General features: G+C 33.0%; 2 protein-coding genes and 1 long non-coding RNA gene across 4 annotated transcripts; 2 read left to right on the top strand and 1 right to left on the bottom strand.

Moving 5' to 3' along the window:
• Positions 1-339: 339 nt before the first annotated feature.
• On the top strand, positions 340-1,270 carry LOC109156714 (kirola-like). The gene is made up of 2 exons (XM_019304545.1): positions 340-538; positions 806-1,270. The coding sequence occupies exons 1-2, from the start codon at positions 364-366 to the stop codon at positions 1,078-1,080; spliced, it is 450 nt and encodes a 149-aa protein (XP_019160090.1). The 5' UTR covers positions 340-363; the 3' UTR covers positions 1,081-1,270.
• A 9,441-nt stretch (positions 1,271-10,711) lies between these two features.
• On the bottom strand, positions 10,712-11,635 carry LOC109156774. The gene is made up of 3 exons (XR_002050110.1): positions 11,519-11,635; positions 11,283-11,399; positions 10,712-10,966 (listed from the first exon to the last, which is right to left on the bottom strand). It is a non-coding gene; the product is annotated as an uncharacterized LOC109156774 (long non-coding RNA).
• A 281-nt stretch (positions 11,636-11,916) lies between these two features.
• LOC109156886 lies at positions 11,917-13,136 on the top strand. Of its 2 annotated transcripts, XM_019304766.1 has the most exons (4): positions 11,917-12,212; positions 12,411-12,462; positions 12,534-12,582; positions 12,951-13,136. In XM_019304766.1, exons 1-4 carry the CDS (start codon positions 12,040-12,042, stop codon positions 13,064-13,066), a joined length of 390 nt encoding a protein of 129 aa, XP_019160311.1. In that variant the 5' UTR covers positions 11,917-12,039; the 3' UTR covers positions 13,067-13,136. The 2 variants fall into 2 exon arrangements, 1 of the variants encoding a protein (XP_019160311.1); XR_002050127.1 differs by lacking the exons at positions 12,411-12,462; positions 12,534-12,582 and having other exon boundaries at positions 11,924-12,320; positions 12,951-13,076.
• The last annotated feature ends 3,578 nt before the right edge of the window (positions 13,137-16,714 follow it).

Below are 16,714 nucleotides of genomic sequence, written 5' to 3'. Positions count from 1 at the left end.
CCGTTTCTTTACTTAAAGAAACGGCGTTTTTGCATCCGCATGCACCATGCATGGTGCATACGGATGCACAGCATAATTTGCCACTTCTTCTGATATGGGCCGAACCAAAATAGGTTCATGTTCTCCCAAGTGAGAGGTATAAACATAATTCTAACTTCTTAAAAAAATTAAATTCTATAACATAAAAACTTTATTGTGAAAATAACTATACTATTTTGAGAAATTTTTAAATTTTGAATATGAGAGAAGATTTCCACACCTCGGGCCCCCCCTGCCCCCACTGAATGAGAGATGAAGGCCTATAAATAAGACTCAATGCGCAGCTGAATTTGGCACAACTAAGAATCATATATTTGTTATAAGATGGGCCTAAAAGGCAAGGTGCTTGGGCAGATAGAGATCAGTTTTCATGGAGATGTTTTCCATGAAATCTTTAGAGAAAGACCTCATCATATGCCCTCCATGTGCTCAACTATTCTCGGAGTTGAAGGCCAATGGGGAACTGTGGGCTCTGTCATCATCTGGAAATTTAGCCATGGTATATATGTACACTCTTAATTAGCTCCCTTTTCTATCAAAATGTTCACTGCTGGAAATTATGGAATTTCCGACCACCTGAAAGTGATCTTAAATCAAGTCGAAAGCCTGGTTCGATCACTTTTGGTATCCGGAAAAACCTTTGTTGCTATTTCCGATCACTTTTTGCTTTTGAATTGATTTAAGATCATTTTCAGGTGGTCGAAAATTCCATAATTTCCAGCAATGGTTCTTAACATATGCATATATATTTTGTAATATTTGGCAGATGGGAAGACCAAAACCGCGAAGGAAGTTATTGAGGCCATAGATGATGAGAAGAAATTAGTGAAATTCAGAGTGATCGGAGGTGATCTCATGGAATCCCATAAGAGCTTCATCATAACATGTCATGTTGATACCAATGGTGATGACAATTTTGTGACTTGGACCATCGAGTATGAGAAGCTGAAAGAGGAGATTCCTGAGCCACTCACCTATCTGGAGTTTCTTCTTAATCTGACCAAGGATATGGATGATCACCATGCCAAGCTGAAGCCATGAATATGCATCAAGTCATAATAATAATAATGTAATAATAATAATAATGATAATAATGATAATAATGATGAGGGAAGAGTGTGTTCTGTAAAATTAAAACTGCCCATGCATCTGTTTAGTTCAGGTGGCATTATATATATGTATTTGCATGTGTTCCAATATATCAATAATATAAGGTTTTTAATTTGTTTAATCTTGTGTGTTTATAATATATATATACTACTGAGCCTTTAGTTCGATTTTAATTTATTTGAAATTCTTTTTTGAATCATAATGAGCGTCATGGATTGTATAATGTTATCAAAAAGATTCGAGGTTGTGGGTATTTTTATATTTTATAAATTGAAAATAGTGTTAAAATGGAAGCAATCTAGTCAAGTTGATCAGGTTGTTGATTTTGGTAATATCAAAGTTACAATTTTAATTCTTGGTGGGAATGACGTATTGGTCTTATTGGTTTGAACTGGTCAACTATCTAGTTGGTTTACCTATTTGTGATCTTTTGTCGGCTAGGATAATGAGGCTGAGTTACCCATTTGGCGACTAGGGTCACAATGTAGGGTTTATCCAGGGCACATCCTTGATAGTGGCTACGGGTATTATTTGTCACTCAAAAAAAAAAATAGTGTTAATATAAATTATTACATGAATATATATTTGGAATAAGGATCAAATAGGTCACTCAACTGCACACCAACTTGCAATTGGGCAACCAAACTAAAAAACAATGCAATTAGGTCCCTAAACAGCGCAAACTCTTGCAATTCGACCCAAAGTGACTTGTATACCTAAAAACATGCTGACGTGGCTATTACCAATTTAAAAATGATTTTTAAAATAATTTTAAAAAAAAATTACTAAATTAAAAAAAAAAAACAAAACAAAACAAAACAAAACAAAAGCTTCGTCTCCGGCTGGTCTCCGCCGGAGAAGAAGGGGCATATGGTGGCAAATCACTTTGCCTTAGCTTCTCTCTCAAAGCAAATTTTGGTATCTTCCTAGTGAAATTAAGTGGCAAATCTCCAAAGATTACAGCCTGAGGGACCATATGGTGAGGCAAATTATCTTCACAAAACTTGATAATATTTGCCTTTGTCGCACGGCTCCCTTCTTTGAACTTCACAAAAGCACAAGTTGTTTGCCCTAGAACCTTATCAGGCTTCACCACAACTGCAGCCTTCAAAACCATGGGATGCCTAACCAAAATACTTTCAAACCATGGCTAAGGAGAGACGAATCAGCCGGCCCCTTCGTCTTCGGCAGATACGAGCCATAGACGAAAGTTGTTTTTTTTTTTTTTTCTTTAATTTTAAATAATTATTTTATTTAAAAGTATTTTAAAAAAATTATTTTTAAATTGATTAACTGCCATGTCAGCATGTTTTTAGGTAAACAAATCACTTTGGGTTGAATTGTAAGAGTTTGCGTTGTTCAAAGACCTAATTGCATATATATTTTAGTTCGGTGGCCCAATTACAATTTGGTGTGCAGTTGAGTGGCCTATTTGACCCTTATTCTTATATTTTTTTTTTAGTGAACAAAATAACTTTTTTGAGTTTAAAAAATGCAATTCACCAATTTAAAAAGTTAATATTTTCAGCATTTTGGATTTCATTTTTTTACCCATGCTAACGTAATCCAATATTTGCATTTTTCATTTGATTTACAAGAAAGTTCGCAAATATTACCTGAATGTGCGCTTTAAGTGAATTTCACCTTATAATTCTAACAGAAAAAGAATTACGAAAAAATAAATATACTTAGATTGTACATAGCTGACTGTCCTAACGTAATCCATTATTTGCTTTTCCTTGTTTTGTCTCATCCTGGCCTTAAAAGTAACGTATATCATGTTAGCGAGTTAGGCTAAATATTAGCCATTTATTTCAATAAAATAAAACAATAGGTAATGGAGTATATATTATTTATGCTAACTATATATCGACAGAGAAATGAGTCCAAACCGAACCTCGGCGGTGGCAGTGTGAAAATTATATTTAAAGTGGGCAGATTTCTTGTGCGTATCGACATTTGACCTTGTCTACTAACCAATTGAGTCACCGCGATTTACATTCGCTCACATGCTTTGTCAGGTCGGAGTGTGGGGGACCCTTAGGGTTGGGGATTCAGCCTTTACGGGGTAAGAAATGGGTCCAAACATTTCATGAACTTCATTCTAAAATGGGATACACCATTACCTATACGCAAAAATAAGTTATCAATATTGCAAAAACGTGACACTTTAAAACAATATATCCACATCCATTACTTCTATTGGAACTGCTGCTTTCTTTGATTACTTGTATGCATCTTTATTTTTTCTACTAATTTATGCCTCATGGATTATATAATGTTATCAAAAATATTCGAAGTTCTTGATATTTTTATATTTTATAAATTGAAAATAGTGTAAAAATTGACAACCCTATCTAAATTGGTCAGGTTTTTGATTTTGATAATCACAATGTTACAAGTTAACTCTCAGTGGGAGGTAAATTATTGTGTGGACCATGGTCTACATAACTGTGTTGATCATGAATAAAATATACATTTTTAATATACTAAAAGTACATTATTTGTGTACTGAATGTAAATTTTGTGATATATATATATAAATTCATGTACTTTTATATAATGTACTTTATGTATACAAATAATGTACTTTTAGTATATCAAAAGAGTTAATTCCACCGGAGGTCCCTTGTCTTTGGTGGCAATTCCAAATTTAGTCCCAAACTATCATTTTTGTCATTTTACATTCCAGACTATCGTTTTTTGGACACTTTTAGTCCTTCTCTTGATTTTTTCTATTTTTAGTAAGGGCATTTTTGTCTCTTCACATTTTTCTTTTGTTATTTTTCCAATTTCAACCAGTTTAATTGGTTTAGGACTTTACTAAAAATTGGTTGAAAAATATGGTTACTAAAAATCAGAGGTTACCCAAAGTTCTAAACCAATTAAACTGGTTGAAACCGGAAAAATAACAAAAGAGAAATATGTAGAGACAAAAATGCCCTTACTAAAAATAGAAAAAATCATGATACGGACTAAAAGTGTCCAAAAAACAATAGTCTGGGATGTAAAATGACAAAAACGATAGTCTGAGACTAAATTTGGAATTGCCACCAAAGACAAAGGACCTCCGGTGGAATTAGCTCATATTAAAAATATACTTTTTGTTTATGGTTCACACAAATGTATGGACCATGCATGGTCCATGAAATAATGATTGCCAGTAGGAGTGACCTATTAATCTTATTGGTTAGAACTTCTCAACTGCCCGATTAGTTTATCTCCTTGTGATTTTTTACCAAAATGTCAAAAGCCAAAGAAGAAGTCATGAAAAAAATAATTTAGGAGCCAAAATATCAAAAGCCTAAGCTAACTAGCAACTATATCTACATACAAACCTAATAAGAGTCAATAAAGTTAGGTCCTTAACGGGAACTAAAAAATGTTATTAGTATAATTGTTTGTTGAAATAAATGGTTCATTTTATTTAATTTTGATTTTAGTTTTTTTTTTTTTAAAAAATTATTTTTCCTACTTTACCATCTATTATATGATTTACTTTTCTTAAATACTCATGCATCACGTCAGTGTAAACTTTAGTAACGGAATATTTCGTTTACTATTTATTATTTTTAACTTACTCATTGATTTTCATAAGGAATGTCTTAGGTTCGAACCACATCTATCAAAATTGAAATAATTGTTAAACATGTACTATGAATATATTAGAGTTTATTAAAAAAATAAAATATAAAATTTAACATGAATTTTGGTCAATTAATTAGAATCACGTATTGGGCATTGACGAAACGGTACACCTAATTTACAATATATATTCAACATAAAATGAGAAACTTTGCCTATTATCGTTGTCTTTTTTGGGCAAGGAGGATTTGGTTTTGTTTTGGTTTTGTTTTCGAATGTGCACTGCGTCAAGACACTAAAATTGCAATGAAGCACATCAGAGAACTAGAATAAATCAAGAATTATTTTTTGCCCCAACAAGAGGAAGCATGAATCATGCCAATTAATAGGAGTTTTGCATTGCAAAAATTATGCTTGGGTATTATCCAGTGAGAGTGTTTCCCTCTTAAGGTGCTACTACACCAATTATTTTTTTTTGAAAATTCATGCCACAGGTCATAGTTATGCATTCTTGAAATATTTACTTTTATAAAAAATTTGATAATCTTACATTAATATATGTTAGAATACTGAATGATATTTTGATAAATTATGAAACACAATTTAAAAATATATATTGGCACGAAACTATTCACACAATGCACGTATGCCACGATCCCATGGCATACACTGATACACTTGCCGACCTCCACCCCTGACTAGGGATGTCAACGGGGCGGGGTGGGGGCGGGGGACATACCCCCCATCCCCGCCCCCGACTATTTTTCCATTCCCCATCCCCGCCGGGGAATGGAAAACTCCCCCCATCCCCATCCCCACGGGGATTATTCGGGGACGGGGAATCCCCACCCCATTAATAAGTTATAAAAAAAAATTAAGAATTAAACATTCATAAACATTTAAATAAATAACGTATATATATTCATCCCCAATTTAAAATAGTATTCAATATTTTACAATTAAACATGTTATTTAAATATGCATTTCATAAGCATGACAAACAATGACAAGAATGCTTCTAAAATTATATATATTGTATACAAAGTAATACATATGTGTGTGTACTCCCCATACATACATACATACATCGGGGGCGGGGCGGGGCGGGGAGAGTACTCCCCATCCCCGTCCCCGTCCCCGGCGGGAAATTCAAAATTGCCCCCATCCCCATCCCCATCTCCGATCCCCTATTTCTATCCCCATCCCCGTCCCCATCGGGTGCGGGTACAATTGACATCCCTACCCCTGACAGCTCACACTACAAGAAAAGTGTCGAATCTTTGACATAAATTCTAAAAGCAAATCTAATTGTCGGACTTTTGCACAAGCTTTTTGTGAATCAAAACATTTCACTCCAACATCCATTATTTTTCTCAATCTTTAAAAGTCATTCGTATTTTCAATGATTTTTTTCTTTTCTAATTGTTGTGGACCCACAAATCTACCAATAAACATTGAATATGTGAGAAGATTTCCACACTTAGGGCCCCTGCCCCCACCCTTTCCCTCCACCCCTGAATGAGGGCAAATTATTATCTACACAGTGTTATGTGGACCATAATAAAAAATAAATTTTTAATATATTAAAAGTACATTATTTGTGTACTGAATGCACATTATAGAAAATAATATATCTCGTTTTTAGTACCCAAATAATTCACTTTTTCTGAATATAATGACTATTTTTAATATACTAAAAGTACATTATTTGCGTATCAAATGTATATTATTTGATAATATGATCCACACAATAGTAATTGGTGTTATATAACGGCTCGCCTTTAGCTAATCAGCTCCTAACTTTATTTCAATTATTTAATTATTTTTTGTCTCAAAGTGAGGGGGGTTCCTTGTGCGCAGTGAGCACCGGTCTAGCCTCTGTGGTTCATGTTCAGTTGAGTTACCATGATTTACATCCTCCCAAATGCTCTGTCAGGTCGGGATGTGGGGGCCCTTAGCGTTGGGGTTCAGTCGTTTGGAAGAATTATTTAATTATTTTTGTGAATTGAATCATATACTAACACCAACAGAAAACTAAAAAGTGGTAGGGAATAGGGTAATAGCACAGGAATTGAGTATACTATTCATCATGTGTTGAGTGAATTTTATTTTTCCTTATTGAATATTGTATCATCATTCCAAATTTAGTTTAATGTTTTAAAATTGTCACATTTAGTCCATCCTATATATTTTATTTTTAGTTTTGGGTTTGCCTTTTGTAAACTCACCCTTAACTACAAGGCTAAACTTGTAATTTTCACATGAGCTAATTTAATTTTTAGTCCTCAGTTATAGTGCAAACATTACATTTAGTCTTAATCTTTCAAAATTATCACATTTAGTCCTACATCTCTTTTAGTCTTCTATTTTGCATCCTGTAGTGAACTCATCATCTGATTTGTTATAAGGATAAACTTGTAATTTTTATTTCTAAAGCCATTTAACTCAGACCAAGAGACTCAATCTTCTTTGCTGTGCAAATAAACTCATCACTGAAATTTTAACCTTGTTTTTTTCACAGTTGGAGGAGAGAGAAGAGAAGAAAGAGATTTTTTTTTTTTTTTAAATTTGTACTGATTAAAGTTTTTTTGTGGGCTCCATAATGAGAAAGAAATAAATATACACATATATATATATATTGTCCCCTAGTGCACGTTCGGCGGGCACCAAGCGTGCCTACTGCACACGCTCTCTAGACGCGTGAATAATCCCTTTTTTTCTGATAGTTTTTTTTTTTTTTTTTTTCATTTTTCCTCATTTCCTCCTATTCTCACTCCTAGTTGGACTTTTAAAAAAATGTGCAAAAAACCTACCTCCTGGAGTTGCTTTAAGGTGATTTCTTGTCCTTCTATCTGTAATAAATAAATTCTTATGTTGAATTGTAGTAAAATAAAACAAAAATAGGGGATAAAATGAACTGGATACTCAAGTCATTGTGGTCTTGAATGCAAATGCAGTTGCTTTTTGTTTAGATAAGTGCATCAATTTTGAATATAATTTATGTGTTGATTTTATGACATTTGTACCGTCAACGGCGGGCCAACACTATCGTTAGGAATTTTGTATATAGAAAAAATATAGAGAAAATATATGGAGAGAATATCGGTATTTTGTATTGATGAATATTGTTTGTGAATAGTGAAAATTGTCCCATCTCACCCCATGTATAGGGGGTGTCTATTTATACCAAAGAGAGTTGTACTGGGCGTGCCAATTTGTGAACAAAGAAAACCGAATTACATTTTAAAATTCAAAATTCTGATTACAAGTAGTATCAATGCGGTGCAGGTACAAGATCTTTGTGTAATTCTACTTTTCTTCACTTGGATGCCTTGAATATTCCATTGAAGGGCCTCCAAAACTCGAGTGGTTTGATCTTCAAAAAAGAACACCTTATATGTTTGTAATATGCTTGGTATGGTCTTCATAGAGGGGCTTTTATTTTCATGATCATCTCTAAATAATTAAGCTTCAAAGCTTTATGATGTTTCTATGATTTTCTAGGATGTTCACCTAATTTTTCCTAGGATGAATGAGAGTTGCTATTTATAGTTAGCATAAGAGCAACCCCAATAAAGGGTTTGTACACAAGTTTTAAGGGAAAAATAGCAAGGTGAAAAAGAGAGGGGAAAGGAGAGAGGGGGGAGTGCTTCCTGCAAAAATGGGAATTTTGTTATAAATGTGAGTCTCATCTCTTTTTTTTAGATGATAAGTATCTAAAAAGACTACTTTTTACTTAATTTCCTTTTTCTATTTTTTTGTTTTTATTTTTTATTTTTTATTTCTTCTCATTTTTTTTTCTTTTCTAATCGGGCATATAAAAACTCCTCAAAAATCACCCAAAATCTCCAGATAATACGATTTTGATAAGTTCAATTTTTTTTTAATATTATCTAATTAAATAAATTAGATAATATCAATATTATCCCAAATATATTCAAATATTTTAATATCCATCCTTAACAAAATTATTTCAATGTCTTCAGAAAACATATCTCTCATATATGTTCCAAGAACCCCACGCAATTTTGATGCGGCAGTGGCGCAGGGTGGTGTGCGGTTGGAAGAGATGGAGACGAGATGAGAGGAAGAGATCGCGTGGGGTACTTGGAGGAAGAAAAATTGCGTGAAGAATAATGGCGTGGAGAGGAATAGAGGACAGTTGGGCGTGAGAACTGAAGAATTGGTCATTATTAAATATGGCTTTAATAATAGCCAAGCACTTTATGCTCAGATGGTATTTAATGACCTTTTTTATGTAGGAGGTCATGAGACAAGATGACATGTAGTGACCTTTCCCATATGAGAGGTCATGAGATCGAGCTTTAGTGTTGTTGTTGACTTTGTGTGCTTCATTAGGTTGAGAAAATATGTTTGATCAGATATTACAATGTAATAGAGTAAGTAGCATTCAAAAAAAATATGACTTTAATAATGAGTAAATATGATTTGAAAATTATATTACATATATTTAATTATTTGTCGTGACAGTTGTAAGTAGAATGGTCGCGGAAAGTGTATTTTATTTTTTAAATTCTATAATTTCCACGACCGTTTTAAGTGGAACCGTTGCGGAAACTATCCGCATTTTTTTTTTTAAATTGTGATTGTTTTACTTAGAAACAATACTTATTCTTGTCCAAATATTTATAATTTTACTGTTGTAGACACGAAAATTTTGAAGTCGACAAATGGGCTAATTCATATGTTGACATGTTGTGGGCTTCGGTTGAATATAATTGGACTAGTTCCTGATTTATTTGGATTGATTAAATTGGCCCAATTGCCTGAATTAAATATAAATGGAAGACGGGTGGACTCAGATTATAAAGATGTATTTTTTTATTACAAAGGAAAGGGGACACCCATATATATATACTATCTACGCTGTCACCAAGGCTCGAACCTAAGACATCCCACATAAGGGGCCAATCGGATACCAGTGGACTACAAGCCACTTGGTAGATTATAAAGATGTATTGATCCATATTCCATATACAAAAAGAAAATATTTAAATTAATTATTTAATTTGAATATATGATAAGATATTCATATATTTAAATTAATTAATTTGAATATGTGATAAAGTTAGAAACCTGGATGCAATAATGGCAAGATTCATTGTGGATAAATATTCATATTATCCTAAAATATTAATTAATAATATATGGTTAACTAGCATTGTACCCGTGCGATGCACGATATAAAAATTACATTGTAATTTTGAATTGTAATGCATAATACGATTGTTCATTGCCATAATAAACTACAAATATAACATCAAAATAGTTCATAATACGAAATTGCAAGTCCAACAAAAAAAACAAAAAAAAAAAAAAAAACTTAGACATAGAAAATTATAAATTTATTTAACAATTATTAAAAACTTCATGGTAAAAAACATTTGTTGTTGAAGTACAATTCTTATTATGATCATCACAAATTAAAATTTTCAGGCCTTTAGGATTGCTAACTCTAGACGCTGCCACATACAGTTGTCCGTGTACAAACACTGGTTTCTTCAATAGCAACCCAACATGCGATAATGTCTGACCATAGATTATTTATTGTCATGGCATATGACAACATTATTGGGAACTGTCTTCTTTGAAATTTGAAAGGCAATCTTGTATCTAATGGAGTCAAAGACATTCTAAGTATCAAGACCGAACTACCGGCATTGTCACCCGTCAAAATTTTGGCCTCGATAACATGTTCGGACAATCTTGTAATAAACAATCTTGTACCATTACATAAGCCTAATGAGTGATCTATATTTCTCAACAACATTACAGGTGATCCAACTTTCAATGTTAATGCATGGTTGGGGATCCCAGATGCAACCCGTTGAGAAACTCTGGGGTCTGAACATCTCCCAATATACCGCTAACTGAATCTGATTTACATACAGTGTCGCAACTGAAGTATGTTTTACACTCAACTGTATGCAATTCACTCATATATTCATTTATTGCGTTGACAACATCTAGCGTTGATGCTAGTACAGCACGACTTTGCATATAGTTGTGATTACAACTACCGTTCAGAAACCCTGGAAATATACAATCAACAATCGTCTTGATCGGATCACTGTCACACTGTAGTAACAAATCATACGGACTATCAACATCTGCATAGCCATCACTTGGACCACCAATTTTTCCATCACCGATAGAAGCAATCCAATTAGCAAACTCCTCAACTTCAGACTGATCCACACCAACTTCTATTCTATTGAGACGAAGATTCTTTGTCAATCGCAAAACTATACAATTATCCCACAAATATGAAGAATTTATAGTTGCGCCAACATGAAATATGGGGTACATAAAGACCATTTCTTAATGAGTCTTTCCTTAACTACATAAAAAAAAACGTACGAAGTAATTAATAGAACATTTTTTAAGACTAATTCTAATCATGTTTATAAATTCAAAATATAAAACAACATACATAATCATGAATAGTTAATCTCTATACAAAATAATTATCTGCCTAACAACTCTACGTAAACATAATTTTATTCCATAATCTTAAAACTTATCACCTGTATCATGAGCGTCTTGAGAATGAGTTGTTTTGTCAAAAATACCTTGCAATTGCATCTTAATTGATGATGCAATCTCATTATTACTCTTTATTGATGACTTGACTAAACTCCCATCTTCCAAAAAATAAATATATAAAATAATCATACTTCAAATCCGCTAAAAATATTATTCACTATAAATATGGAATTAATCAATCAAAGTACTAAAATAAAAATTAACACCATACACTTACTATTGTTTAAAATGTTTATAGGTGTACAATAATTTGCTTGAAAAACACCATACAAACAATTTCGAATTGTAGTAGATTGGCAAGTAATCGTCTCTTCCAAACAATTTTCTTTATCCTCTGCATCAGTGTATATATTTTATTAAATTCAAATACGTACATGGTCATATTTAAATAATAAAAAAACATAATAACAATTTTATTTAATTACTAACAAATAAATTGAATTTCTAATACATAAAAATTCATTAACCCAGTATATAAATAGATAAATAAATAAATCAATATATATATATATATATATATATAATGAATTCTCACATGTTTCGCCGAAAACATAGCATTAAAAAACTATATATATTATAGTAGTTAGTGAGTATTAATATTTAAATCAGGTTAGTGCTCCAAATCTCGCCCAAATCTGCTAGAATATTCTTCTCCTGAGCTCCTAATTCTGGACGACGAAAATCAGAAATCTCATTTTCCATCTTACTTGGTTCTTTGTACAGTTGTCTTGCTCTATCATGGATTTTGAGTATTACGCTGTGGAAATTTCCTCCAAAGTCTGGGGGATCTTCCTTCTAATTCTAAGCTTGGAGTTCTCTGAACTTCAACCTCAGTGCATGCGGCTCCATCAAAACTTTTTACAGCTTTCTTGGATTCCGATTGTTTTTTTAGAACAAAATTTTCAATGGAGGTATGTTTTTAGGGGTTTTCTATAGATTATTTAGATCTGACCAACTATATTTGTTTTAAGGAACAAATCGACGTAGTTAATGAACAAACTTCATCGATCCAGATTACGGTGACTCAAATCTTGGGTTCCTAGAGGTTTACTTTTACATCTCTATTATCTCTGTTAGACATGCTAAGAGACTCTATCATGGATTTTCAGTATTAGGTTTTGGAAATTTTCCTCCAAAGTCGGGGCGTTCTTCTTTCTACGGGTATAATTCTGAGCTCGGAGTTCTCTAAACTTCAACCTCAGTTTATGCGGCTAACACTTATCTTTTTACAGCTTTCTTGGATTCCGATTGGTTTTTTAGAACAACTTGGGGTTCCCAGAGGTTTACTTTTACATCTCTATTATCTCTGTTAGACAGGCTAAGTGACATAACACCCCAGTTATGGGTCTTTTAGAATGATTCATGACATAATACAAACTATATTGTATTTTTGCATGTTATGCTCGCTAAGATTTATATGGAAGACAAACCGGGAATAAGTACCTATCTTACTTATGTATGGATTTCGTATTGTGTTCTGCCTATTATAAGCATCTATGATAGTTCTCTGTGAATGAAATTACTGATATGATAATATGAAATTTATGTTGCCATATTTTTCTGCGTTATGTTTTACCTAAACTGTTCTTCTTAACACAGATGTTGAGATATTTGCACATGATGAGAATTAAATCTGATGCTTTATGCAGTTAGGAAGGTTGTAATACCTGGATTTGGAGAACATTGTGGCTTCCTCTTTCTTCCTATGACTGCAGAAGTTGTTAGTTTCTTCATTCCGCTAGAATTGTGTTTTGGGAAAATATGAGAGAGGCTTATAATATGGTGTAAATATACAAATGGTTTCTTTGACTATTTAATTTGGCATTACAGTGGAATACTAACAGTTTTGTCTTAATTATTTCGTGTTTCCAGGCATTGGAATACCTCAATGCTGCGCAAAGGAAACTCTGTCATTATTGCGTTTCGAAAATACAATTTCTATTATGATTATAGATATGTAAATAAATAATGACCATCAATACTTTGAAAGGCGTATCCCACTTTCGGTATACCAAAGTCGTGAATTTTTTTTCAACCCTAAAACGTCAGCGTTTTTCGCGAGCGGGAATTTGGCTCTATTGTTGTTTCCTAGGTGTGTGACTATTTTATATAGTAAGATATTGAAGAGTTTGGGTGCTAGTGGAAGTCTTCCATATTCTCCCCTATAAATAGAGCTTTTCATTCATTCCAAAAATCACACTAGTGGAATTGAAGAGAAGCCCTGGATTGAAGATTAAATCAAGCTCTGGATTGAAGATCAAATATTTCAATCATTCAACCTAAGCTAAAGTGGATTAAAGATCAAGCCAACTAAAGACTTCAACGAAGATTAAGATTAAGCAACAAAGTCAAGAGACCCTTCAACGAAGATTAAGATTAAGCAACAAAGTCAACAAAAGATTAAGATTAAGCAACAAAGTCAACAAGCTGCATCTTGGAGGACCTTCAGCCCAAAGTTTTCAAGCCAAGTAAACCAAGTGAAGAATCATATAGAGATCTTGTACGCGCGCAATTTTGAAATTTGAATATATATCCTGTTCAATTTTTTCTTGTTCACAGCTGTCATGAGTTTTTTTTTATTTTTTAAATGCATTTTTTTATTTTTTAAATGCACCATCCTTAGCTTCTTTTTAGAACGGTGGCCAAAAGTCAATCACCTTTATTCATTTTTGTACTAGTGCTACCAATCGTTATGCTGTGGAACGGTGTCCACCTTGCAAGGTGGACACGATTCTATGTTCATAATTACTGAACTATATGTTCATAATTATAAAGCTATATATTCATAATTTTTGAACTTCATATTCACAATTATTGAATCACTATATTCATAATTACATAACTATATGTTCATAACTCTATGTTTATAATTATAGAACTACATATTTATATTTTTAAACTATATATTCATAAATATGATTAGTTTTGAAACTGTGTCCACCTTGCACGATTCCGCAGCATAATTTGCCCACTCACCGCCTCCCCCAATTGTTATGCGTTGGACCCGTGTCCAGCATGCGTTGGACCCGTGTCCAGCATGCATGCTGGACACGGGTAGTGCCTTATCTCAAAAAAAAAAAAAAAAAAAATTCAGACCGTTTCGTTATAGGAGTATATGTTCATAATTTTATTATTATATGTTAATAACTGTACATTCATAACTCCATAACTGTACGTTCATAACTCTATAACTATACATTCATAACTCCATAACTGTACATTCATAACTCCATAACTGTACATTCATAACTCCATAATTGTACATTCATAATTTTCGAAGCTATGTTCACAATTTTAGAGCTCTATGTTCATAATTTATCACTATATGTTCATAATTGTAAGTTCATAATGTCAGAGCTCTTTGTTCATAATTCGATCAATAACTGTACATTCATAATTCCATAACTGTAGATTCATAATCTCATAACTGTAGATTCATAACTCCATAACTGTAGATTCATAACTCTATAACTGTACATTCATAACTCCATAACTGTACATTCATAATCTTCGAAGCTCTATATTCACAATTTTAAAGCTCCATGGTCATAATTTTATCACTATATGTTCATAATTGTAAGTTCATAATGTTAGAGCTCTGTGTTCATAATTTCATAATTGCATAACTGTACATTCATAACGGCATAACTGTACATTCATAATCCAAAAAAAAATTAACGCCGTTAACGGCAAAACGTGCGCGATTTTTTTTTTTTTTATAACTAAATGACGCATTTTTTTTTCTAAAAACGACGTCGTTTTGGGCCCATGTCCACAATTCATTGTGGACACGAGTCCAGGGCATAATTTGCCCCGCCTCCCCCTCCTGGGTCATCTTTACGCAGTAGTTAGGGTCCATCCTTTATCCTCCCTAAGCCCATGGACTACTCTCCCACTCTAGTACTATTCCTAGGCCTGTCCTGAAAATCCCCACACCATCAGGCCCATTTTCTACCACCCACAGCCCCCTCAAATCACTGTCAAACAGTCCTGTCTTGATCAGTATTGTAAAAATAGCGCCTACCATTCAACCCTGGCCTTTTAGCATCGCAAATTATGCTGTGCAACCGAATGCACCTTGCAAGGTGCATACGGTTGCAAAACGACGCCGTTTTGGTTAAAAAAACGCGCGTCCCACTTAAAGAAGAAATCAGGTTCGATTTCCGGCAATAGCATTTTTATATATTCAGAAATTCATAACTATATAACCACAATTTCATAACTATATATCCACAATTTCATAACTATATATCCACAGTGAATGAATGAAGTAAAAATCCACAATGAATGAATGAATGAAGTAAAAATCCACAATGAATGAACTAAATATCCACAATATATGATTGAACTAAATATCCACAATGAATGAACTAAATATCCATAAATTCATAACTATATAACCACAATTTCATAACTATATATCCACAATTTCATAACTATATATCCACAATAATGCTATTGCTGAGAGTCGAACCTGATTTTTTTTTTTTAAAGTGGGACGCGCGTTTTTAATCAAAACGACGTCGTTTTGAACCGTATGCACCATGCGCATGGTACATTCGGTTGCACAGCATAACTATTGTTTTAGCATCTAGCCGGCAACTCGACCTACTCGGCACGGCAAATTATGCTGTGCATTCGTATTCACCATGCATGGTGCATACGGATGCAAAAACGACGTCGTTTTAATAAAACGCGCATCTCTCCTTAAAAAAAAAAAAATCAGGTTCGATTCCCAGCAACAACATATGAACTAAAATTCCATAATCGATGAACTATAATTCCATAATCGATGAACTATATTTCCAGAATCTAATCTATGAACTAAAAATTCTAGAATGAATGAACTATAATTCCATAATCTATAAACTAAAATTTCAGAATCGATGAACTACAATTCCATAATCGATGAACTATAATTCCATAATCAATGAACTATAATTCCATAATCTATGAACTAAAATTCCAGAATGAATGAACAATATAATGTTATTGCTGGGAATCGAACCTGAATTTTTTTTAAAGGGAAGACGCGCGTTTTTTAATAAAACGACGTCGTTTTGGCATCCGATGGTGCATACGGATGCACAGCATAACTATCCACTCGGCACTGAATCGGCGAATTAACTTGCAAAATCAACTGTGTTATTATATTTTTAATTAATTAATTTATTGTTTTACAATCCTAGAGACATGTGTAATATTTGTGTGTGTGTGTGTATAAGACAATACTCATGCACAATCTTTACTGTTTTTGTATGTTTTGCCTAGGCGCTAGGCGGGCCGACTATCCCTAGCATATTTTGCAACCTTGATCTTAAATTTGTTTTTTTTTTTTTTTTTTTTTATCATTGATTTTAGTTTTTTTTTTTTTAAAAAAAAGGGTTAATAAATAATTGTATGAATAAGATGC

This window comes from Ipomoea nil, unplaced genomic scaffold, assembly GCF_001879475.1.
Source record: "Ipomoea nil cultivar Tokyo-kokei standard unplaced genomic scaffold, Asagao_1.1 scaffold2759, whole genome shotgun sequence".
Classification (NCBI taxonomy): Eukaryota; Viridiplantae; Streptophyta; class Magnoliopsida; order Solanales; family Convolvulaceae; genus Ipomoea; species Ipomoea nil.
This window is presented reverse-complemented; position numbering and strand designations above follow the sequence as displayed.